Consider the following 26,111-nt stretch of genomic DNA (forward strand, 5'->3'; position numbering starts at 1 on the left):
GTAGACATTAATTTTTATATATTCTGGATATATTTCTCTCAAAGTGATGGGAATTGCAAGTATGCACTTCCATTTTGTACCTGGCCTTAAATTATATTTTCAGACAGAATGTACCAGGTAGTAAGTATTAGTAATGTAGGAACTTTATTTAGATCCTGGTTCAAAACAAACAAACAAAAACAATTAAAAAATGTGTTTGAGTAATTTGGGAGAATGTGACTATGAACTGGGTATTAGATGACATTAAGAAACTAAAGAATAGGGGTGCCTGGCTGGTTCAGTCAGTAAAGCATGTGACTTTTGTATTCAGAGTTGTGAATTTGAGTCCCAGGTTGGGTGTAGAGATTACTTAAAAATAAAATCTTCAAAAAAATAAAGTAAAAAGTAATTTGTGTTGTAATAGACTGGGAGTCTTTTTATTATCTTTTATATCCTTGAGTAGTTATTTATTAGAGATGAATTTTATGGCTCGCCACTGGTTGATTACAGAAATCCTGAATTCCACGATTTGCACTCAAGATTTCAGCCCCATTTCCCACCGAACCCCCATTCCAAAGGAGAAGTTTTCAGTGGATGATACGAGAATGGCAAAACACCGACACATTTTGAGGTGGCCTTAAAAAACAGATTCACTTTATTTTCTTTAATTGTGTGAATGCTTGAAATTTCCATATTAAAACCTTTAATGAGGGCGCTTGAGTGGCTCAGTCAGTGAAGCTCAGGTCTTGATCTCAGGGTTGGTGGGTTGAAGACCCACATGGCGCTGAGCACTGTGAGTGAGGAGCCTGCTTGGGATTCTCTCTGCCCCTCCCCCCCTTGCACGTGCATTCTCTCTCTCAAAATAAATAAACTATTAAAAAGGCTTAAAAACCTTTAATGAAAATAAATCAATATTGGCGAACTATCTTCACCGTGAATTATTTTTAGTTCATTGCTGGTTTCACTTTTATATAAACATGTGGTATTTGTCAGATGTACTCATAGGTAAGATTGACTTGTTGATGTTCCTACAGTGACATCCAGTCGTTAAAGGTCCAGGCAGAGTTCCCGCTCTCTTTGGCCAAGAATGGAAACACAGGAGAGAAATACGCCCTTTGCATCAGAGGGGTCTGGTGGACATTTTTTTCAAGTCCGATTTTCCTGTGACTTACTCAGAACGAAATTATCAGTGAGAAGAATACTGACAATACATGTTTTCCAACGATATGGAAGAAATCTTTCTGATAAACCTACCTAATTCCTGTACTCTTGGGAAGAAGGAACACAAATCCAGTAAGGTCTTAACTAGTTGTGGGTGGGAGTTGGACCAGAAGTAAGACAGGGAGGGGCCCCCAGCCTTCCAGTCCCTCTGCCCCCTGGCTTTGTTGTCCCGCTTTTTGTCACCACGACAGGCCCCTGCAAAAGGCTCCCCTTGGCTGAGTAGGGCCCCCCACAGGAAGCACAAGCGGCCACGTTCCATCTCTCGCGAGAGCCCAGGTTCCCGAGCGGCAGGAAGGTGGAATTTTTCCAGCCAATAGGAGCGAGCCACGCCCTGCGAGGGCGCCTATAAAAGGCAGGTGCCAGCGTCCAGTCTGCACTTGGGAGACCTGGAGGTTCAGGGAGAAGGCTGTCCCCGGGGGCTTCCAGATGGACTCCGGAACTGAAGGCTCAGAGCCCCGCAGCTCATCCGTGCGACACCCCACTGACCGGCCGCCCTGCCACCAGAACTCGTTCACAGAAAGCGGCCCAGATGTGGAGGAGAAAGCACTGGAAGGGAAAGAGGAGACGTTACTGTCGCCGTTGAGAGAGAGCCGCACCCAAAGGCGAGGTAGGAGTCGGGTGGTTTGTGTGGGGGGGCTGGAAGGAGGGGTAGGGGTCAGGGCTGTATTAGGAAATCGGTGGTAGGGAGCATCACCCAGCTCCAGGGAGGCTTTGAGAAACGGGGCATTGACCCCCCGGGCCCAACTTGCTCAGGTTCACCTCGGACCCTGGCTGAACAGGCTGTGTTGAGAGAACCGTCCACAAATCGGGGTCTGGGATGGACTAGAGGGTTCTGCGGGCCTCGAGAGAGGCCACTCGCGCAAACGGCCTCTTTTCCCCCAGGGCCAGAGCCCAAGACCGAGGAGGAGGATCCCAGGGAAAGTGAGCCCAAAAGGGACAGCTGCATTTCCGGATCAGGTGAGAGCTGGTTTTGCTGGGGAGGGGGCACAGGACGTGGGGCGGCTCAGTCTCCCCGGTCAGGGAACTGGAGCTCGGTGGCACCCTCGCACATCCTGGGCTCTAGGAAGAGCTGGGAGCCTGGCCTTGGTTGCCAGCCCCGGTCCTCGCGTGTGCAGGACGGATTAGGGCCGCGAGGGGTCGGCCCGAGGCGGCCACAGAACCTCTGGCCTTGTCCGCAGAATCGGAAGGCTGCTCCAGTTGGGAGGGCTCCGGCAAGAGGAAAGTCACTTCCAGCGACAGCACCTGCCCCCCGGCAGCAGGTAGGATCTTGCTTTGGGGCGGAGGTGCGCGGAGAGGAAGGCAGGTCAGGCACGCGGGGCGTGGGCACAGAGGGTTGTTGAGGGGCTGCATCGGGTGAGCAGGCCCTGGAATCCAGGGAGCTCTGGGGGACCCGTGCCGGGCCTGGCCTCGTCTCGTCCCAGAGCCGGGGCAGGAAGGCTTGGGAGACCGGCGGGGTTCACCCGAGGGGGTGGGGTCCCCGGGACTCCAGCTGGCGGGGCGCTCGGCCACGTGCTGCCTCCGCAGGGGCCTCTCCAGCAGGTGAGCGCAGTGTGACTCCGGGAAAGAGGAAACGGACGACGCCGGACTCGGGCCAGGGCAGCGAGAGCGAGGAGACCGCGGGTGCCCCGCGCAGGAGACGCGGGGCGCGGGGCGCCGGGCGCGGCCGGCGGAGCAGGCGCAGGTCCCCGGGAGACCGGCCGCCCCCACTTCGGAAGAGGCTGGTGACCGCCGTGCGCGCCCTGTCTGAGGCGGTCCGTCAGGACGTGGCCGGGGCGTGGGAGCAGCGGGAGCGTTCCCCGCTGACCTGGGAGCAGCGCTCGGGGCTCGGGCGGCTCTGGGCGCCTCTGGGCGCGGCCTTGCAGACCGTCTACACCATGGCCAACCAGGCGGCCTACGTCTTCCCTGCAGAGAGCTGGCTCGTCCCAGCCCCGCCGCCGGGCCCCCGGGCTCCAGCTGGGGATACAGGAGAAGCCCGGGGCTCCCCCCGCGACGGACACGGGGCCTCCCCTCCGCGGGTCGGGAGGGAAGCCGCCAGCGCTCAGGCAGGCACCCGCGCTGCCGCAGAGCTGCGCGCGCAGCCCCCGGGGTGAGGCCAAGGCCCCGCTACCGCCCACACTGCGGGTACCGCGCGTGTCAGACTTGGGGCGCTCGGAGCAAAGGCACTGCCAACACCGAGTGCGGAGCTGACGAGCTCGCGTCCGATTTCGTGTTAGGCACTGTGGTGTGTTTTGAGGGTCTTAGGACGGCCGAGCATTATTTCATGATGAGAACAGGTATCGAGGTGTAATTCCTATGTTGTTGCCAACGTCTGGCCAAGTAAACATACTTCTCTCCTCCCCTTTGATCCGAAAAGGCGCTAAGTCTTGGGTCCCCTGCCTCCAGTCTTGGAGGACTGAAGCCACAGGCCTGGGGGAGCATCTATGTGGCGGGATGGTTGTACTGTTCGGTTTGGTGAAGTCACCATGTCGGTTTGTCCTTCGCTTTTCAGTTACTCTATATGAAACCTGGTTCAAGATACATTAGTGTTATTGACCGTATGTGCTTATTCTCACAGCTGGCTCATATGCCAAATTTTAAATTTTCTTCTATTTTGCAGATTTCAAGTTATCCTATTTATGAGAGGATATTAAATCCAAGATAGATGCTGTCATTTTGTATATATTTTATGTACTTTCCAATTTGTATTTTACACTGGGATCATGTAGTCTTTCATCTATAAATGTGCAGAATTTTATGTAAGCAAAATAAACCTTTTTCCGTATTGTCTTCTCCTTTGGTTCCTAATTTCCACATAACAGCGATAAAATAAAAATTAATGCTGCTCATGGATTGTAGGTCTTAGATAATTTCATATTTATCTAGATGGAGTTTGTTTTATGGCAAGTGAGGGTTAGGAAGGAGGCTGTTTTCTTTTCACCTCTACTGCATTTCCACCTTGACTTTCCTACACCTAGCAGCTCTTATTGTAGGACGGGGATAGCAGTTAATTATCCCACTGAATGGGGCAATTCAATTATAATATATTATAAATCAGTTTAAACCCATGCCCTGACTTCAAATTATACAAAACAAGTGCCTGCATGTGTACAAAAAATTACAATTGGCAAGTTGCATTTGGGGATTGGAGGTACAATTACCAAAGGATGAAAAGTAAAATTTTTAAATAATAAAATAATACAACAAAATAAAATAAAAAACAGAACACCTGGGAATAAATCCAATAAAAATGTATCAAGTGTATATGAGAAACTATATAAGATTTCAGAAATATATGAAAGTAGACATAAACAAATATAAAATCACATCATTGTTCTTAGGTAGAAAAACTCCATATTATCAAACATCAATTGTCCCTAAGCTAATTTATAAATTTAATTTGTTTCTGAAACAGATACCACCAGTTCCTTATTGAATCCAAGCATGTTATTACAAAAAAAAAAAATCCCTACAGCTGAAAATACAAATAAAAATATGCAAGAAAACTCTGAAAAAGAAAAAAAGATGAGGGTAAACTTTTAGTTAAGCAAGAGCTCCAGAGATCTGTACAACATCGCACATATAGTCATCAATGTATTTGTACACTTAAAAATCCATTAAGAGTGGGGCAAGTGGACATGCACCCCCATGTTTAGAGCAGCGCTACGGACAATAGCCAAATTATGGAAAGAGCCCAAATGTCCATTGACTGATGAAGGATAAAGAAGTGGTATATATATGCAACGGAGTAGTACTCAGCAATCAAGGAGAATGAAATCTTGCCGTTTGAAACAATGTGGATGGAACTAGAGTGTATTATGCCAAGCAACATAAATCAGAGAAAAACAAACATGATTTCACTCATATGTGGAATTTGAGAAACTCAACAGATGAACATAGGGGAAAGGAAGGGAAATTAAGATAAAAAGCAAGAGGGAGGCAAACCATAAGGGACTCTCAAGTACAGAGACAAACTGAGGGTTGCTGGAGAAGGGGTGTGTGGGAATGGGTTTTAGGTGACGGGCATGAAGGAGGGCACTAAGACCACTAAGGTGACCTATCATATAAGTTATAAACATAGAAATGAAATGAAAGTACCTGAAAAGGATTTTCAGAGTTACAATCAAAGAGAAGAACATGCCAACAATAATTTACATCAGGGATCACTGGATTATTTGCACAACTCAGTGCCAGTATATTTGGAAGTGTACATGATGCGGAAATTTGGTACGAAGACATGCTTTACCAATATTGATCTCCCTAGTGTTAACGGGAAGTCTAAACAGAACAGTATCTACAAAAAGGGAGAAGTTTCTGAGACCCTCACAAATAAAAGCAGCAGGATCATAAGGTGAAATGCGTAGATTCACTAATTCCTTTAACTCTCAGTTAAGCCAATATTCATTTAAATTAAATTAATTTTTATAAATTTAAATTTAATTTGAGAGAGAGAAAGAGAGAGAACAAGCACACAAGTAGGGGAGGGGCAGAGAGAAAGAGAGAGAGAGAATCCCAAGCAGGCTCTGGGCTGTCAGCACACAGCCTGACATGGAACTCCATCTCACGAACTGTGAGATCATGACCTGAGTCGAAATCCAGAGTTGGATGTTTAACCAGCTGAGTCACCCAGGTTCCCCAATACTCTTTTAAATAGCATTGGGTGGTTACCACATCTTTCCACACCTGTAGTTTTGCTGATTTTTCAGTCATCAGCTCTGATTAACTTTATTATTAAGAAACAAGAGTTCAAATTAATCCTTTGTTTTCTCTACCCACAAATACACAATCAAATACTCCCCATATCCAAGTCAGACAGTAGAACCATAATGGTGGACAACCCTTAGTTCACAAATACAAACACCGAAACATTACACATAGAGGCAAACACACATGCATATGCACAACATACACTCAAATGCACAGCCATACACATTTACACACTCACACTCCATAGCAAACTCACACTCATGCACACGCTCATCAAATACAAGCACAGACTCACATTTACACACTCACCCATATTCCTACATTCCCAGTCCCGTGTATGTAATTACATTCAGACTGTCTGCATGCACATGTGTGTCTCGACGATATGCTCCCATGTTGGAAGAATACAGGAATGTCCTGACCTTGGAAGCCTGAAAGCGGGGGGCACTTTCCACCTTTCTAACTTCTTCCATCCCTGCAACAACCCCAAACATGATATTTACCACGTGCTACATCTTAAAGTGCTGGGAGCATTGCCACTGCAGGTGCAGGCAAATAGGGCAAAGTTGGAAGGTTGCAGGTGTGTTGGAGCAGGGTCCAAATGAGGCCAGAGGGAGAGGGTATAGTTAGTGTGCAGAGAGCACGGGAGCATGGAGAAACAGATGCAAAACTCTTCAAAGGCATAAGATGCCACAGTACTTGGTAAATACAGATAGGGACAGAAAAGCAAGGGGGAAATGCTAAGATGAACCCTGAGTATGGGATCAGAGTCAGGGACATCAGTATGTGCACAGAGTTGGCTGTAGATGTGCAAGTAAAATCACTATGAAAAATAATTCAGTAAGCTAATAGGATATACTATTGATATACAAAGAAAAATGAAAGAGGGCTCATGAAATAAATAGCTTTAAAAAAATAAAATGAGGGGCGCCTGGGTGGCTCAGTCGGTTAAGCGGCCGACTTCGGCTCAGGTCATGATCTCGCGGTCCGTGAGTTCGAGCCCCACGTCGGGCTCTGTGCTGACAGCTCAGAGCCTGGAGCCTGTTTCAGGTTCTGTGTCTCCCTCTCTCTGACCCTCCCCCGTTCATGCTCTGTCTCTCTCTGTCTCAAAAATAAATAAACGTTAAAAAAAAAAATAAAAAAATAATAATAAAATGAAATAAACCCACCAGGTATGAACCTAACAAAAATGTGTAAAACCAATATGTAGGAAAAAATAAAATATTCCTGACATATATGAAAGTAGAAATAAATGAATGTAAATTTACATCATGTTCTTGAGTGGAAAAACTAAATATTATAAAAGGTCAATTTTCCTTAAGCTAATTTATAAATTTAATTGGATCACGATACAGATACCATCAGTTAGTTTTTCGAATTAACAATGTTACTGCAAAAATCTAACAGAATAATGAACAAAGAAGAATAGGCACAAAAACTCTAAAAAAAAAGAAAAGAAAATGGGTATGGTTATCCTTCTGAGATGTTTTTTTATTAACAGACTATTAGGTCAGTGAAGTCAAAAATTGAGAAGTATGTCAAAGTGCACAAGAAAAGTTAATAACCAGCAAAAACTAAAGTGGGGACACATCATTAACGCTTGGTATTTGGGAAATGGGAATTCCTATCAAAATGACCATGAATGGTCTTTTCTTTAAATCCCTCAGCAAGATAAAGGTCAAACAAAAGGGAAGTCTATAGGGTAAAAAATAATTAAAACAAGGTTAAATTCTTCGTAAGACTTGCTTCTTTCTCCCTGAGTAAATTTTTCTTAAAAATCTAATTTTCAAGCATAAAATAGTCTTCCAAAGTAACTGAGAACAAAGGTTTTTTAAAAATTGCGATTGCAATGATATTTAGCAACTAAGGAGCTTAATCAATATACAGGTGCAATCTGGTAGTTCTGAAAGGCGTTTGGATTTATAATTCATCTCGAGAGGTGCAGATTCGAATATCAAAGAGAGAAAATTGATGACCACCCACAGAGGCAGAAATGTTTGTTCCTTTAAAACAACAAGCCGCCCTCCACCCCCCACAGCCCAGGGCCCAGCGGTGAACGCCAGGGAAGGCAGTCCAGCAAACGGGGAGCAGAAATGATAATTCAGTGCAAAGCTCTGATGGGGAGTTAGTACCAAACTGCACATTGTCCACAGAACAGTTTTGCATTTCGCAATGTAGCGTCCATCACCGCCACTGACCACCCCGGCTTTTGCTGCATTAAACAAGGAGCTGTCCTTGTCCGAGTCTCAGTCGCCCCTCAAAGACCCCAGGTCACAGGTTCCCGCACAGCTCCGCCTCACTAGCCGGAGCGCGTCTCCACCGCTGGCTACAAATGTTTCCCAGGGTACTGAGATCAACTTGTCAAATACCACCACTCCCAACAGAAGCGGCCCACCCTTCCCTAACGTTGTACCCAGGCTGGATCCGAACGACACCAGCGAGATTGGAATGAATCCAAAAGCGGAACCCGAAACCGCCGGTCTGCAGGACAGAGGACCAAATGCCAGGCGAAGGACGGTGCCGGAGGCGAGATCCAGCTCGCCCAGGCTCCCGCCCACACCCGCCTCTTCCTAGACCGCTTCGGCCCCACCCAGAGATCGCCCCGCCCGTTCGTCTCGACGCACGCGCATGCGCGCCTTTCTGCAGACCCGGAAGCGGATCCCGCGGAGCAACGGTCGAGCTGGCGGGAGTGAGTCTCCATTTTTCTGGATCTTGCCCTGGAGGCGTTCCTAGTCCCCGCCTCCACATCCAGATTTCGGGGATCGCCTGGTAAGGTAGAATCCTTGAACCCTCTCACCCCTCTCGCTGGGAGTTCGTCCCTTTCGCCTTCGCGGCGTTACCGTAAGACGTTTCGATCCCAGTCGCTCGGTGCGGGTCCCGGGCGTCCGCGTCGTTTCTGGTTAAAATCTCTCTGAGGCAGGTTCGGGCCAAGCCTTTCTGCCTCTGGCCCTTGCAGACCCCAGTCGCCTTGCCAGTCGCTTTCCTGCTCAGAACCTTTCTCTGACTCCCGAAACTTCCCCCTCCCCTCAACCGCGTCCGGCACAGTCGTCACTAGGAAGGTGGATGCAGGCCCTTCGCCCCGCCGCAGGTAGGGCATAGTGGGGACAGAGATGGCAGGGGAAGACGCAGGAATCTGCGGAGTTAGAGGGTCATCGGAAAGTGTGGGGAGAAAGAACGGTGGGGATTCAAACAAAGGCTGCCACAGAGTAGGGTGAAACTTTTGGAAGAGGAGTAGTGAGGGAGGGAAACGGAAATGGACTAAAGGACAGAAGAGAAACAAGGACACAGAGAGACTTATTCAGAGAACAAAACATGTAGTGATCTCAAAGCACGGGACCCAAACGCTAGTGAGTACAGAAGATAGTAAGTTGTGAAGTACCGATTTGTGGCTCTATGATCTTGTTAACCTAAACTTTGGTAATTTTTTTCAGTTGTGCAGAAGAAAGTGAGAGTTGTGACACCTGGTGTTTGAGGCAACTGCACTTTCTAAGTATTGCATCGGAAGATAATTCCATTTGCATCCCCTACTCATCTAGAGGGCAGAGGTCTAGCTCAGTCAGTCAATGGGGGAAGACTTTCTGTAACCACATGGTGCTTTTTACAGTGGCCATTATTAACAGTACTGTTTCTCTCCCCCTTTTTTCTGTGGCTCATGGCATTCTTTTCTAAATTTGATGTATCCTCTTTATCTTTAATATCATAATCCATTGGATAGCTTTTTAATTTCCAGATTATTTTACCTCTTAATTTTATCGTTCAGATTATGAGTTTTACTTTCTTACCTATCATATATTGGAAGTATTCTGGATGTCTGTTAAAGAACTTTATAGTATTTCATTACACATCCGTTAAGGATGTTGATAATCTCTTAACACTCAAAACCTAGTTTAGCCAGTTAATTTAATATTCAACAGTTCTCTTCTTCCGCTAAGTTATCTTTTAAATTACCAAGTGCTGAGCCGAAATCTCCAACTAAATAGATGTTCCCCTCAAGTCCCCTCTGCCTTCTCTGTACAGATGTTGAAGGGTGGTCTGGATTGATATGGAACTTTGTTCCAGCAGTGCTCATCTGTTCATAATACAGAGATTGCACAGAGCTCATCCCCACAGGTGACCCTTTTTCATGTTTTCCAGGACTAGTAACTATTTGTAATTTCATATAGGTTTTCTGGAAAAGAGGAATTAAATGCTTGGGTTTGGTTAAACCCATGAAAGAGAAGCTTCTCTTGTTCAGGAATATGAACAGTAACCTGGAATTACGATAAGCCCTTTGTACTTAAACCTGTCCAGACCACCTTTTCAGAATTTAGTTACACACAGTTCTGCTCACTCTACTCAGATTTCTTAAGGCTAACTTGGTCAAATTACTCCCCTTTGGAGTGCACCCACCTGTAACGTGAGATGATAGGCCAAGAATTCTGAACCTGGGCTAATAAGATCCCTGAAATGATTTTCAGGATTGGGTGTGTGTTTGTCTTTGGCCATTTTCTAGGAGAGGGTGTGCAGTTATCATTAGAGTTTACAGTGTGGGCTAGTTCCAAAAATAATGAAAACCACTAAGAAAGAGGCAGGAGCATAGTCTTAGAGACAGGGATATGCCTCTGTCAGCTCCATCCTCTCTGTGTATCCTGGCTAAATCTTAAACATTTGATCATGTCATCTTTTGACATTAAACCCTCTTACAGGCTTCCCATCACCATCAAGACAAAGATCTAAACTCTCAGTATGGCTGCCAGGGAGCTCTGGAGCTGGGGTGACCCTTAAGAATTATTCCAAATTGATGGCATGGACAGGCTTCTGTATCCTGCATCAACCATTCCTTGGATGCTGGCTGCCTAGGGAGGAGCCAAGAACTTGAATGAAACAATTCCTTTTGGTCAAGTGCCGGAATAACGTAGACTGTGGAGTGTGTTGGTTTCAGCAGCGGGGAGGGCTTTCTGAAGGAATGGGTGAAAAATGCACCTGTTGGACTCCATATAAGACTTTATTGTCCCTGCATCCCTCCTTTTGCAATGGGCAACAAAGAACTCTTTCTCCCACAGTGAGGTTCTCTCTATGTATTGTGGCAGAGGAAGGGGTTATGTTGATTCTAAACATTAAACAACATACCTTTTGCCACACAGTATAACCTTACCTGAGAAAGAAGACCAGAAGAGGGAAAAAAGGAGGAATGGCTCTTTTCCAGGTAAAAGTCATATTTTTCACTGATTGTTCTTTTTCCTAAAATGTCACACTTTGGACTCATTAATCTTCTCTGTCTCCATAGTATCCTGCCTAAATTATTTACTGACACCCACGGCCTTCTCCCTATTTCCTCTCATCTCCATGTAGATTCCATCTCACTGTGACCCAGTGACATGGCACTTGGGAAGAGTCTCCTTTTAGGTGGTCATCCTGTGAGGGATTTTCTCCGCAGGCAGGAACTGGAGATGGGGAGTAGGCTCTGTGGTGTCCATGAGGTTGGGCAGTAAGGATTCTTCACAGACCCCTTCTGGATGCCCTTCAGCTCATATAAACCAGAATTAAAGAGATTACTATTATGTAAGTAATGTGTTAACATGCACAAGTACCTGAGAAACCCTGAAAAATAAGACGACTAATGGGGGAAGTTTGCTTGTCCAATTTTATAATGCCGTTTGACGTTAAACAAGGGAATCAGTGTGCTTCTGACTACAAAACATTAATATTTTGGGATAGAATGGGAAGTTCAAAGTAGGAATAAGGAATAGAGAGGGTGTTTTATTTAATTAACATAGTTTTATTTTTTTGTTTTGTTTTTTTATTATTTTTTTTTAATATATGAAGTTTATTGTCAAATTGGTTTCCATACAACATAATTAGTTTTAAAGTGTAGAATCAACCTATTTCTCTAACAGTAAGTGTTCCTTGAATTATTTATAGCACATCTATCTCAAAAGACCATGGTGTTCCTTTAGGAACTCTTACACCATACATCTTTTAGATAAAAATGTTTATAACTTAACCAGACATAGGAGCAGAACTTTCTGTCATCAGAGAGGCTGATGCTCAATTTTCATTTTATGAATTATTGTTAAATATTGTTATTTTTATATTTTTCTATTAAACTCCCCTAGAATATATATTTTTGTGGTTCAGTTCCACACAGGTATGTATTCTGGAAACTAAGAAGTAAAATACCTCCTTCGCTGTCATATCTTCCACCATCAATGATTGTCTTCATCAGGAAGTGGTGTTCTCTTTAGTGCAGATCTTCTAAAAATGCATTTATATATTATAATGTGATTTTAGAAAATATTCTTCTATAAATGTTTTATCACATTTTCTGCAAATTTGAAATGTTTACATATGATATGTTTGGATGTTGTTTTCATGTTAGTAAACATAGAGATAACTGCTTTTTTTAGATCCTCATTGGAACTTTCTGTAAGTGAAGATATGTGAGTCCTTTACAATTTCTTACTGTTACGAAGAATGCCATGGTTGCTGCTTCTGAGCAGGCCGACTTCACTACAGACTTCTAAGGATATCTTATGATTCTGCACCTTAAGCATGATTACCAGATTAATGATGGTCTTTCTGAGGAGACAGAGACGTTCCACTTACTAAATAAAGATTTTAAATCAACTGTCTTGAACATCCTCAGCTAAAGGAAAACATGGAAGAGAACTAAGAAGTAGAGAAACAGTGTTTCAACAAATAGAAAATATCAGTAAAGAGACAGAAATTATAGTAAAGGGAAGGAATAGAAATTCTAGAGTTGAAAGAGTATAAACACCAAAATTAAAAATTCACTAGAGGGTTCATTAGCAGATGGGCAATAAGAATAATCAGTGAACCTAAACATCGATTAACTGAAATTATCAAGCAGAAGAAAGGGGGAAAAAAGCTGAATAAAAGGGGAAAAAAAGAAGAAAAATGACCAGAGACTAAGAAACCTTTATGATACTATCAAGAATACTGATATACATATAATAGGAGTCCCAGAAGAAAAGGACAGAGAAAAAAGGTACAGAAAGAATATTTGAAGAAATAAGACCTGAAAACCTAATTGTATCAAAAACAACCTACATACTCAAAAAACTCAATGAACTTCACCTCTGACAGGTGCATGGAGATCCTTGGCAGTCACATAATCAGTCAAATTTTATAAGACAAAAAAGAGAATGTGGAAAGCAGCAAGACAGAAAAACTTCTTGCATACAGGGATTCTGAATACGTTTAACGGCCTGTTTCTCATCAGAAACTGTGGAGGCCAGGAAGCATTCTCATGACGTATTTAAAGTTTGAAAGATTAAAAAAAAAATCTATGAGGAATTCGTTATCAGGCAAACTATGCTTTAAAATTGATAGCATAATTAAGAGCCTCCTACATGAACAAAAGCAGGTGGAGTTCACACTTACAGACTCAGCCTACATGAAATACCAAATGGAGTTCTTCAGGCTGAAATGGGTAGTAATTAGTGGTACATCACTAATAATAAAGAACACTAGTAAAGGTAACTACGTAAGTAAATACAAAAGCCAGTATTATATATTTGTTTTCTAAGTCATTTTTTCCTATGTGTCTTAAAAGACAAATGTGTAAAACAATAAGCAAACCTGACTTCGAGTGAGTGAAACATCTGTTCATTTGTTATAAAGTAGTTTTGACAGTAACGTAAAGGGAGACTGTATAGCAGCAGTTGTTGTATGCTATTAAAGCTAAGTTAATATCAACTAAACTGTAAACTGTAGTTCCCAGGATATCCACTCAGAAAATAACTTGAAAATAGACAAAAATAAATACAAAGGCAATCAAAATGTTACGCACACACATAGACACCGAAAGAAAGGAGGAATTCTGAAAGAAAATAGACATACAAACAGCAGATGTCAGAAGTATTTCTTACCAGTTGTAATTTAAAATATGCATAGATTAAACTCTTTAATAAAAGACAAAGGAATTGAGTTTTAAAAATGATTCCACTCTATGTCTATAAAAGGTTCACTTTTTTAAAGTCTTTATTTTTATTTTGAGAGAGAGGTTGAGTGGGGGAGTGGCTGAGACAAGGAGAGAGAGAATCTTAAGCAGTCTTCACACTGTCAGTGCAGAACCAAATGCAGGGATCGAACTCATGAACTGTGAGATCATGACCTGAACTGAAATCGAGAGTCAGATGCTTAAGCGACTGAGCCACCCAGGTGCTCCAAGGCTTACTTTAGGTACACAAATAGGTTGAAAGTGGGAAGATGGAAAAAGATATTCCATGCAGATAGTAATGAAACGTAGCTGGGTAATTATACAGATATCAGCCCAAATAGAGTTTAAGTTGTAAAATTGTTATCAACGATGTGGAAGGACCTATACTGAAAAAAGTGCTGATCCATCAGGAAGATAAAACAAGTATAAGCAATATGTACATGGAAGCAAAGCCCCCAAATTTTTGAAGCAACCATTGAGGAGATGGTTCTATAGTAGTTGGAGACTTCAATGCTCCCTTTTTTTTAAATAATGCGTAGAACAACCAGACATCAATAAGAAAGGAGTGAGCAATGCTGTAAACCAGCTAGGCTCCGCAGACACATACAGAACACTGCATCCAACAAAAACTGAAAAATTAGGAGTAGAAAGGAACTTGCTCAGTCTGAAAAAGTGTATTATTAAAATTCCATGGCTAACTTCATACTCAATGAGCAGCTGAAAACTTCCCCTTAATATCAAGAACAAAACAAGTGTGACTCATTTTGCCACCACATATCAACACTACTGGAAGTTCTAGCCAGAGAAAACACAGAAGAAAAATAAATACAGTATGTCAAAATTGGAAAAAAAATCAAACTATCTATATTCATAGTATACATGATCTTCTACTTAGAAATAAAGAATCCTCAGAATGAATTCATTGAAGTTACAAAATACAATATCAACACTCAAATTTAGTTGTATTTCTTCTGTACAGTAGCAATCAACAAATGGAAAGTAAGTAAACAATTCCATTTACAAGAGCAAGAAAATGAATGAGAATAAATTTAACCGAGGAAATGGAAGATTTATATACAGTGAAAACCAAAAAGTTGCTGAGGAAAATTAAAGAAAACCTAAATGTCAAGATATCCAGTGTTTGTGGATTGGAAGACTGTAAAATGTGAGTCCTCCCCAGAGCAGTATAAAGTAATACAGTCCTCAGCAAAATCCCAGCAGCGTTTTTTGCCCAAATGGGAATCCTGATTCTAAAACTCATATTGAGTTGGTAAGGATGCCACATAACCAAAATAAACATGAGAAAGAACAAAATTTGAGGACCTACAATTCCCGACATCAAACCTTCTACAATAACTTGGAGTAATCAAAAGTATAATTGCTTGCATCATAGGCTAGAAATATTGATCAAAGCGATAGAACTGAGTGTCCACAAATAAACCCATACATCTATAATCCATTGCTTTTTTACAAGTGTGTCAAAAACAGACAGTGGAAAAAGAATAGTCTTATAAATCGTACAACTAGTTGTCTGTGTGAGAATGAAATTGAAACTACCTTGTACCATATAAGGAAATCAATTCAGAATTAATGATTAAATGTAAGAGCTAAAACTATAAAAGTCTTAAGTGAAAACATAGGGGTAAATCTTTAGTACCTTAGGGTTGACAGTGGATGTTTACACATGACCCCAAAAGCAAAAGAGAAAAAGATAAAGTAGGTAAATTGGTCATCATCATAATTAATCATGTCTGTGCATTGAAGGACATTATCACATAAATGAATCGGTTTACTTAATGGGAGGAGATAATTTGCCAATCCCATATCTACTAAGGGTCTAGAACCTAGAATATAAGAACGTATACCTTATACATTTCATTATACATTAACATGTACAATATATGAAGAACATATACAAGTCAACAACCAAAATACAAAGAACCCAACTTAAAAAATGGTCAAAGGATTTTAATAGCCATTTCTCCATAGAAGATACACAAAGGAAATAAGCACATGAAGAGATGTTCAGTGAAAGGAGTCATTAGTAAAATGCATATCAAAACCATAATGAGATATCATTTCACACCCACTAGGATGACTATTGTAAAACAACAACAAAAAAAAGTGTCTGTAAAGAGGTGGAGAAATTAGAATCATGACACACGGTGTTAGAAAGTAGCTGCTGTGGAAAAGAGTGTGGCAGATTCTTAACAAAATTAAACCACGTGACCCAGTAATTACACTTCTAGGTATTTATATAACCAAAAGAATTGAAAACAAATATCTAAGCACTTACTTGTACTCGAAAGTTCATAGCAACTTACTAATATTAGCCAAAGTTGATAACAACGAAATGCCCATCAGTAGTTGAGTGAATATGGTCTAGTCCTGCAGTGGAATACTCTGCAGCCAGAAGAAAGGAAATGTTCCACTGATATATACTATATCATGGATGAACCCCAAACATTATTCTAAGTGAAAGAAGGCAGATGCAAAAGGTCACATTTTTGATACCATTCCATTCACATGAAAAGTCCAAAATCGGTAAATCCATAGAGACAAAGCATTAGTGGTTGCCAGGGACTGGGCAATAGGAAGCACCTGTTAATGGGTAAAGGATTTCCTTTGGGGATGATGAAAATGTTTTCAGTCTAGACAGAGGTGATGTTTGTGCAACATTGTGAATGCACTAAATGCCACTGGATGGTACTTTAAAATGGCTAATTTTATGTTAACTGTAGCTCATCAAAATTATTTTACACGGAAAGGGAACACTCACTCCAGCCTAGTCAGTCTTTACACATCTCTGCTTCTCTAATTTTGTGTCAAATAAGAACACTTTCCCTGTCCACTTGGTGAAATGTCTTTTCTTTTCAGGGACGGTTGACATTCAGGGATGTAGCCATAGAGTTCTCTCAGGAGGAGTGGGAATGCCTGGACCCTGCTCAGAGGGTCTTGTACAGGGATGTGATGTTGGAGAACTACAGGAACCTGGTCTCCCTGGGTGAGGATAACTTCCCTCCAGAAGTCGGTAATTACTTTTTATGTCTTTGCATTTTCTACTGAGAGCCACTGTTTTGATCATAGGAGTTTCAAATTCCTGTTCTTAAGGGAGTGATGGCAGCTGTTTTGATTGAGAATGGAAAGACTTAATAATGTGGCAAATGGATTCTAACTTCGTTTTCTTCAGAAGTTCTGCATTCCTGCATGTGTAGTTGGGAGGTGATGACAGGCACTTGATGTTATATGTAAGTGATGAATCACTAATTACTACTGAAACCAATATTATACTATATGTTAACCAACTAGAATTTAAAATCTGGGAGTTTGGGAAATAGGATTTAAAAACCCTTAAATTCTTAGTAAAGTCAACTCTCATTGACATCTTTAAAGATAAGGCTCAGAGAGAAGTTACTTAAAGTTGGGGGAAAAAAGGAAACCTTATAGTCAATTTTCATAAATATCTGATTCTGTGGTCTTACCCTTGTGCTTTTGGTTAGTCGTTCTTGGAAAAGAACCAGATCTCTGCATTCCTACAATAATCCTTAAGCATTCTGGCAGTTAGCTGATTAATTTTTGAAATATGTTTCTACACCCACATAAAATGAATGTCCTTTTTTCTTTGCTGAACAAAGAGCTGGGAATGTATTCTGGAAGAGCAAAGCAGATCATGTTCTGTTTTTCTTTATAAATGGAAATCTCTTCTTCAGCTGAATATCATCTCCATTTTGGAAGAAGGGAAAGATCCCAGGACTGTGGAAAGTGAACTGAATATATGGGAAAATCCAGACAGGTGGGAATGTGTTGGAATGTGAGCACAAGTCAGAGCTCAGATGGGCACAGAGTAAGCAGCTCCAGTAAGCATTGTTTGGGAAGGATCTGTGGGAAAATAAAAGTTTATTTCTTAGGAGCTTTCAAAGGAAATCCCCTGCCACCCCCTACACACTTCTCATTCTGTTATTCAGATGAGTAAATCAAATATGTACAAGGTTTTAAACTCCAACTTTTAGAACCTATAACACAATTATCTGGCCTCTCTGACCATACTGGTTCCGAGCTTTCAGAGGGACTGGGATGGCTGTCTCTAAGGAGTCTTTTCCCTGATCTCTCTTGGTTCTCATTCCATACAGGTCAGAGCTGAGGCCTCTGTAGTGCAGACCCCAGGACCTATTCACTTTCCATTTCCATTTTGTATCCTTGGGAGAACTTCTAAGGAGACAAACAAAATGTAATCAATGTCTAATAAAGTAGAGCTAAAGTTTATCTCTTTCTTTCCTGGGCCATCCTGGCTTCTTGAGGTCGGGTGCTTTTGCATTAATTAGGAGGAAGTCGTGATGTGGATAATTCCAAAAAGTGAAATTCCAAAATTAGATGTAGTTTACATATAGCACAGCTTAACTGATATCTCTAGTTAGCTTTTCTATTGAAAAAAACCTGTATTATTCCATAGATGTTTATTGTATTCTCAGTATACAGAAAGTACCATATTGATACATATATATATATATTTTTTGTTTGTTTGTTTGTTTGTTTCCTGCAGGAGGGGGGAGTTGTTTTAAGAACTCGACGCAGCAGCAATTTTTGTTTTGTTTTTAAGTAATCTCTGCACCCTTTTGATCCCTTCACCCGTTTGTGCCACCATCCCCTCAACTTCCTGCCTCTAGTAACCACAAATATGCTCTCTCTATCTAAGAGGGGTTGTATTGTTTTTTTAAGATTCCACATATGAGAGAAATCATACTGTCTTGGTCTTGTACTCATTCTACTTAGTACAGTGTCCTCAAGGTCCGTCCCTTTTGTCACAAATGGCAAGATTCTACTCTTTTTTATGGCTGGATAATGTGTCATATACGCACATCTTTATTTACCCATCAATGGACATTTAGATTGTGTCTGTATCTCAGCTATTGTAAATAGTGCTGCAGTGAACATTAGAATGCTTCTATCTTTTTGAGTTAGTATTTTGATTTCTTCAGATAACTACTCAGAGGTAGAATTAGCGGATCACACAGTAGTGTGTGGCCACACCAATTTTGGCTCCAACCAATAGTGCACAAATTCTCCACCCATCACCAACACTTGTTGTTTATTTCTTGTCTTTTTGATAATTGACATTCTAAGAGGTGTGAAGTGAAGCCTGATTGTGATTTTGATTTGCATTTCCTTGATGATGAATGATGTTGAGCATCTTTTCATGGTCCTGTTGGCCATCTCTAAGTCTTTGGAAAATGTCTATTCAGATCTTCTGCCCATTTCTCAAATTGGGTTATTTGAGCATTTTTGGGCAATATTTTAGATTACCAGTCCATTATCAGATACATGATTTGCTAATATTTTCTCCTATTCAGTAGGTTCCCTTTGTATTTTGTTGAAAAGGTGTTTTTTTTGCTGTGCAGACACTTTTTAGTTTGATGTAGTCCCACTTACTTTTGGTTTTGTTGATTTATCTTTTGGTGTCAACAGTCACAAAAACAAAAACAAAAACAAAACCATCATTCCCAGGATCTGTGTCAAGGAGCTCTTCCTATACCCCTATCTTATAGGAATTTTATGGTTTAAGGTCTTAAGTTTAAGTCTTTAATGCATTGTGAGTTAATTATCGTGTATGATGTCAGACAGTGGTCCAGTTTCACTCTTTTGCCTGTGGCTGTCCAGTTTTCCCAAACCATCTATTAAAGAGATTGTGCTTTCCCCATTGTATAGTCTTTTCTCCTTTGTTGTAAATTAAGTGACCATCTGTGTGAGTTTATTTCTGGGCTCTATTTTGTTTTGGTGATCTATGTGTCTATTAGATTTATGCTAATACCACACTGTTTTAATTACCACAGATTTGTAATCAGGGTGTTGAAATCAGGGAATGTGATGCCTCCAGCTTTGTTCTTCTTTCTCAAGATGCTTTCACTTTGCAGGGTCTTTTGAGGTTCCATATATATTTTAGGATTTCTCTGTTTCATGTGTAGGTTTTTATGTGGACATAAATTTCAACTTATTTGTGTAAATACCAAGGAGTGCAATTGCTACATCACGTTTGAGAGTATGTTTAGTTTTGTAAGAACGTGCAAACTGTCTTCCAGACTGGTGCACCATTTTGCGTTCCCACCAGCAATGAATGAGAATTCTTATTGGTCCACATTCTCACTAGTATTTGTGTTAGTGTTCTGGATTTTGGCCATTCACCTAAATGTGTAGTGATAACTCATTGTTACATATTTACCTCAGTTAAATTTATGACTTTTTTTAAAAAACATTTTTGAGAGAGAGCGTGAGTTGGGTAGGGACAGAGAGAGAGTGAGAGAATCTGATGTAGGCTCCAGTCTCAGAGCTGTCAGCACAGAGCCCGACATGGGTTTCAAAACTAAAAACCATGCAATCATGACATGAGTCAAAGTCGGACCCTCGAACGACTGAGCCACCCAGGCCGTCCCTATGGCATTCTTTAAACTGAGTGTTTCTGATATCTTGAGAACGTATTTTTTTAAGTTACTGCTTTAGTCAGAGAGATATCATTAACTTGATTTGTCATAGGTTTTTAAATAATGATACATTATTTTTGTGAGCTTGTGTGTCTCAGTCGGTTAAGCGTCTTGACTCTGGATTTTGTCTGAGGTCATGATCTCACAGTTCCTGAGTTCGAGTCTGGCATTGTACAGTGTGCTTACAGTGTGAAGACTGCTTGATATTCTCTCTCTTCCTGCCCCTCCCGTATTCACAAGCTTGCTCTCTCTCTCTAAGTGAATAAACTTAAAAAAAAAAATTTCTTGTACATGTCTCCTGGAACATGTATCTATTATATAATTCTTTTGATTATATACCTGGAAAAGGAATTCGTGGGATATTTAGTTTGATAATTTTTAGAGCAAATACTGAAATAGATAGAAGCCTACAGTCTTCTTATAATACCATACTGTCTCCCTGTTGAATGTTTTCTACTGTTACTTCATATCCGTAGTATAAGTTCTTACAGAATGAGTCACTATTATGCCTGTTGCTAAATCAGTTCCTTTTTCTAACATCAGGCTTTAAACTTATAACACAATCATATTCCCATAGATGTGCGAGTACAAGCACTGTCCCCACATTTATAGAAAGAAAACTTAAAAACATTGTAAATAACAATAGTGTTTGAAGTCTATGCTTGAGAAACTCCCTGTATTCATTATAAAATAATATTTTGGTGTTAATTATGGAATTTAGTATAAAATATTTACCTTCCAATTCTATTTGATAGGGAGTTCTGCTGGATTTGCAATCAAGGAATTATCACCAATACAGGACATTAATAAAGGAGAATTTTACCACTTAGTGATATTGGAGAGAAATGAAAGTCCTGACATCAAGGATTTTGATCTCAAGGAAGTCTGGGAAAATAGGCATGAGTTTGAAAATCACTGGGGATATGATGCAAGAAATTGCAAAGAAGTGCCTTTGACCCATAACAAAATTGTCACATGGAGAAAAGATCAAAAACTTAATCAGCCCTCAGTTACTCTTCCTCAAAAGCAGTGTGCTTCTGTAAGAAATAATACATACCTGTATTTCATGGATTATGAGCCATTTGTAAGGAATGTATTAAAAATGGACAATAATAGAAGTGGTTCTGGAAACCAGTACATAAACTGCGTGGAAAATAGAATTGGATTAAGTCTGCAGGCACACCTGGCTGAACTGCAGACATTTCATAGTGAGGAGAAAATGTATGAATGTCATCCAACTGAGAAGTCTGTCAGCAATGGTTCCTCAGTCTCACCACTTGAAAGAATTCCTCCCAGGACCCAAAACATTTGGAATAAGTCTAGGAAGATTTTTAAATATCGTTTGTTACCTGCACAAGACAGGAAAGCACACACTAGAGGAAAATCTTACAAATGTAATGAATGTGGGAAGGCTTTTAGCAAAAGCTCAAACCTCATGAGTCATGAAAGAATTCATTCTGGACAGAGACCTTATAAATGTAATGACTGTGGCAAAGCCTTTACAGAGCACTCACATCTTACTCAACATAAGAAAATCCATACTGGAGAGAAACCTTATAAATGTGACGAGTGTGGCAAAGCGTTTAACCAATGTTCGAACCTCACTAGGCATCAGAGAATCCATACAGGAGAGAAACCATATAAATGTAACATATGTGGCAAGGTCTGTAGTCAAAATTCAAACCTTGCAAATCATCAGAGAATGCATACTGGGGAGAAACCTTACAAATGTAATGAATGTGGTAAGGCTTTTATCCAACGTTCACACCTTTGGAGTCATGAGAGAATTCATACTGGGGAGAAACCTTACAAATGTAATGAATGCAGCAAAGCCTTTGCTGAGCGTTCAAGCCTTACTCAACATAAAAAAATCCATACTGGAGAGAAACCTTACAAATGTAATGAGTGTGGCAAAGCTTTTAAACAGTGCTCTCACCTCATTAGACATCAGAATACACATCCTGGAGAGAAGCCACACAAATGTGATGTATGTGGCAAGGCTTTTATCCAGAGTTCTAGCCTTGTAGAACATCAGAGGATTCATACAGGAGAAAAACCGTATAAATGTAATAAATGTGATAAAGCTTTTATCAGACGTTCACACCTCTGGGGTCATGAACGAACTCATACTGGAGAGAAACCTTACAAATGTAGTGAGTGTGGCAAAGCCTTTGCTGAGCGCTCAAATCTTACTCAGCATAGAAAAATCCATACTGGAGAGAAACCTTATAAATGTAATGAGTGTGGCAAAGCGTTTACCCAATTTGCAAACCTTACTAGGCATCAGAAAATACACACTGGAGAGAAACCACACAAATGTAATGTGTGTGGCAAGGCTTTTATCCAAAGTTCAAGCCTTATGGAACATCAGAGAATTCATACAGGAGAAAAACCTTATAGATGTAATAAATGTGATAAGGCTTTTATCAAACGTTCACACCTTTGGGGTCATGAGAGAACTCATACTGGAGAGAAACCATACAAATGTATTGAGTGTGGCAAAGCATTTACGGAGCGTTCACATCTTACTCAGCATAAGAAAATCCATACCGGGGAGAAACCTTATAAGTGTAATGAGTGTGACAAAGCTTTTACCCAATTTGCAAAACTTACCAGGCATCAGAAAATCCATAATGAAAAGAAACAGTATAAACCTAATATGTGTTGCAGTGCTTTTATTCAAAGCTCAAGCTTTGGAGATCATCAAAGAACTCATAGGAGAAAGAAACCTTGCAAATAATATGAGCAAGTATTCAACACTTACTTAACATCAGAGATTCCATCATGGAGAGGAACCATATGAAACTAACATATTTGGGAAAGCTAGTAACCAGGGTTCACACTTCACCTGATATCAGAATACAAATCTCTGAAAGGAAGCACACTGAAGAAATGTATGGCAAGGCTTATCCAAAGCTTGTTACACCTTGTGGAACATAAATTTTACCAGAGAATTCTTACAAATGTAATGAGTGTGGTCAGGTTTATAAAAAATGTATAAATTGGGGAGGGGGGTAAAATAGATGAATGGGATTAAGAGGTACTGACTTGCAGTTATAAAAAAAAATGTACAACTCTGCTTTGTGGTCTTGAAAGCATTCACATAACATGGAAGCCATACAAATATGTCAAGGTCTTTACCTCAGGAAGCACCTAAGAATTTATCCTGGACAGAAACATTACACATGTAATGAAGGCGATAATTTCTTTAGCCAGTTCTCTCAGTAGATTGCAATTAAAGAATTCACACTAGAGGGAACTAGGTCTGTTTTGAGGATTAACTATTCTTAAGTATTAAATTCCACAGAAAATTAAAATTATTTAAAACTCATGAGATAATGTATGTCAACGGAACAAGTAGATCTGTGGAAAGACCTAATCTTCTTCTGTTTAGATATTTTGTAAAGATTTTATTTACCTCTCTACACCCAACGTGGGGCTCAAAGTCACAATCCTGAGAGCAAGAGTCATGCTTTTCCGACTGAGCCAGCCAGGAACCTCTATGACGTTTTTCACTCAGTTATTTAAGGTTTCTTGATGCTACATTATTATTGATGACTTACAACCTCAAGTTTGGAATCCACTGATGTTATACTTTCATTACATGTGTTTCATTTGTCAACCATCGTGGTGGTCTCAGAGAAAGTATGAAAGGAACCTCTTTTATTAGGTGGGGCTTAGTCATACCTATATACCCTGGAAAAACTAGGATGCTGGTTTTAAGATGTAGAATAGTATATATTTTGGAGCATAAGGAGTGACCAGGAATAAATCTAAAAGCTATTATGTAAATTACCATGTTTTCTGTGGTCACAGCCCCTTCTCTGGATTTGTTGGTATGATTGAGAGCCTTGGTTGATAACTATATGAAAGGGTTATGCTATCAAATATGTGATCGTGAAACACTAGACTGAGACATTGAGACAATGATATTTTCATGTGGGAATGAGGGGTTATTAAGGATGGTATTTATGTTAGAGAAAATGGAGGGGGAATGATGGTCTCTCCCTCTTTTGAAACGTAATAGCTATTATATATCATGGATGAGTAAAAATTAGTCTTAATTTTGGAAACTGAAGAGAAAGTTCTAGAGGACATTTAAATCAAAAGAACCAAAGTAGGAGCACATAGGTGGATCAGTATGTTTAGTATCTGCCTCAATTTCTGCTCAGGGTCATGGGATCAACCTCTATGTTGGGCTTTCCTCTTGAGTGTAGAATCTGCTTACAATTTTCTCTCTCTGTCCCTCTTGCCTACTCATGCTCTTTCTAAAAAATAATAAGTAAATAAATAACCCAAAAGAGTATGCTTGTGAAAGACCCAAATTTGGCCACTTAAAATGCATTTTCATACCATTTTATTTAGGGTACCCTATTTCCCATATCTAAGTCAGTAAAATATAAGCTTTTATGTAACCCTGAATGAATCCTGTTCCTTTTATTATCCCAAGTGCATCACACTTCTTTGGGGCATTTCATAATGAACACTAATAAAACATCCTTAGACTCTTAGGTTGAATGTCATCCATAACAATTTTTTTTCATGTTATATTCAAACCTACAGTTTTGGAAATATATGTTGAATTTCAGAGTTACCCACCCATAGCACATCCCAAGTATTTTTGTGGTTCTAATTAAAATACCATAGCAATGCAGTTTCAAACTCTGACCCATCACAATTTGCATCCCCATTCATGAATACAGACCATGATTCTATTTCTGCCTGCCTTTTGTGCTAAAATGAGACCCATGGTTTGCTTTAAGTGAAATTTACATTAAATGAAATTAGAAAAAGAGCAAGCATATGAAAAGTATTAGGAACTGAAGGAAAATTTGAGGAGTAAGGATAAAGGTAACACAATCTATATTTTGTGCTGGAGTGCTCAGGGAATAATTTGAAAAGATAAATCTTCATGAGTTTACTCTCAAGAATGAACAACACAATGGGAATCTTGTTTGATAACTAGAAATCTCACATATTTACCCTCTAAAACATTTTTTGCTTTTGTTTGCATTTGTGCTTACTCCACTGGGACAGGATGTTCGGGTGTCAAGAATGATGACTCCGTTCACTCAAGTGTTCGGAGAATGTTGGTTATATAATGACGCTTTCTCGGGAGAGCAGGGCAGACTTCTCAAGTTCTGAAAATGGCTAGAGAAAGCAGGCAATGGTGACTACTTTGTTACGATGCATCCTGTGTGGGGCCGGGGTGATGGTACTCATTGACACTGTGAACTTAGAACTACTGCGAAGGGAAGGGCCTCTCGGGCTTTATTATTAGCTCTTCCTGCCCAGATGAGCAGAATAGTAAGAGGTAATGACGCTTCACAGGTATCATTAGTCGGCCATCAAGAGTAGAGTCAGACTCTTTTCTATAAAACTGAATGTTTACTCCTGACTGACTTGGTTGGGAAAGACCACAATCTTCCTCATGCTAACTACTACCTTCTTTTTCCAGCTGTATATGTAGCCCCCACCACACAATATGATTGTGGAAAAGGGTTATGATACACTGTTTAGATCAGTTACTTAAGGTATTTTTAGACTTGTTATGATGTCAGGATTTTTTAAATTAAGTTATAGCCTAATATTAAAATACATTCAGAAATGATACAGTATTTCCCAACTACAAACCTTTTGTAGATTGTTCACTTTAAGGGAGGTTAGAATGAATTGAATCTCAAAATCAGTCCTATCATTTTTCTAGCAAGATGCTAGAATCAGAGAGTGCCTGAGTGGCTCAGTCAGCTAAGAGTCCAACTCTTGATTTTTTGTTCAGGGCATGATTTCATGATTCATGGGTTTGAGCCCCG

At 40.5% G+C, this 26,111-nt stretch overlaps 2 protein-coding genes across 2 annotated transcripts; both read left to right on the forward strand.

The window, feature by feature from the left end:
* The first annotated feature begins 1,592 nt into the window (after positions 1-1,592).
* On the forward strand, positions 1,593-3,961 carry LOC122234322 (protein FRG2-like-1). Its single transcript, XM_042970265.1, has 4 exons — positions 1,593-1,807; positions 2,083-2,157; positions 2,379-2,459; positions 2,725-3,961. Exons 1-4 carry the CDS (start codon positions 1,627-1,629, stop codon positions 3,288-3,290), a joined length of 903 nt encoding a protein of 300 aa, XP_042826199.1. The 5' UTR covers positions 1,593-1,626; the 3' UTR covers positions 3,291-3,961.
* A 4,590-nt stretch (positions 3,962-8,551) lies between these two features.
* Positions 8,552-24,720, forward strand: LOC102966410 (zinc finger protein 677). Its single transcript, XM_042970222.1, is given in 5 exon segments — positions 8,552-8,724; positions 11,007-11,068; positions 16,703-16,856; positions 21,054-23,034; positions 23,036-24,720. Coding segments are annotated over 4 exon segments (2,265 nt in total). The 5' UTR covers positions 8,552-8,724; positions 11,007-11,053; the 3' UTR covers positions 23,151-24,720.
* The last annotated feature ends 1,391 nt before the right edge of the window (positions 24,721-26,111 follow it).

This window comes from Panthera tigris, chromosome E2, assembly GCF_018350195.1.
Source record: "Panthera tigris isolate Pti1 chromosome E2, P.tigris_Pti1_mat1.1, whole genome shotgun sequence".
Lineage (NCBI taxonomy): Eukaryota > Metazoa > Chordata > Mammalia > Carnivora > Felidae > Panthera > Panthera tigris.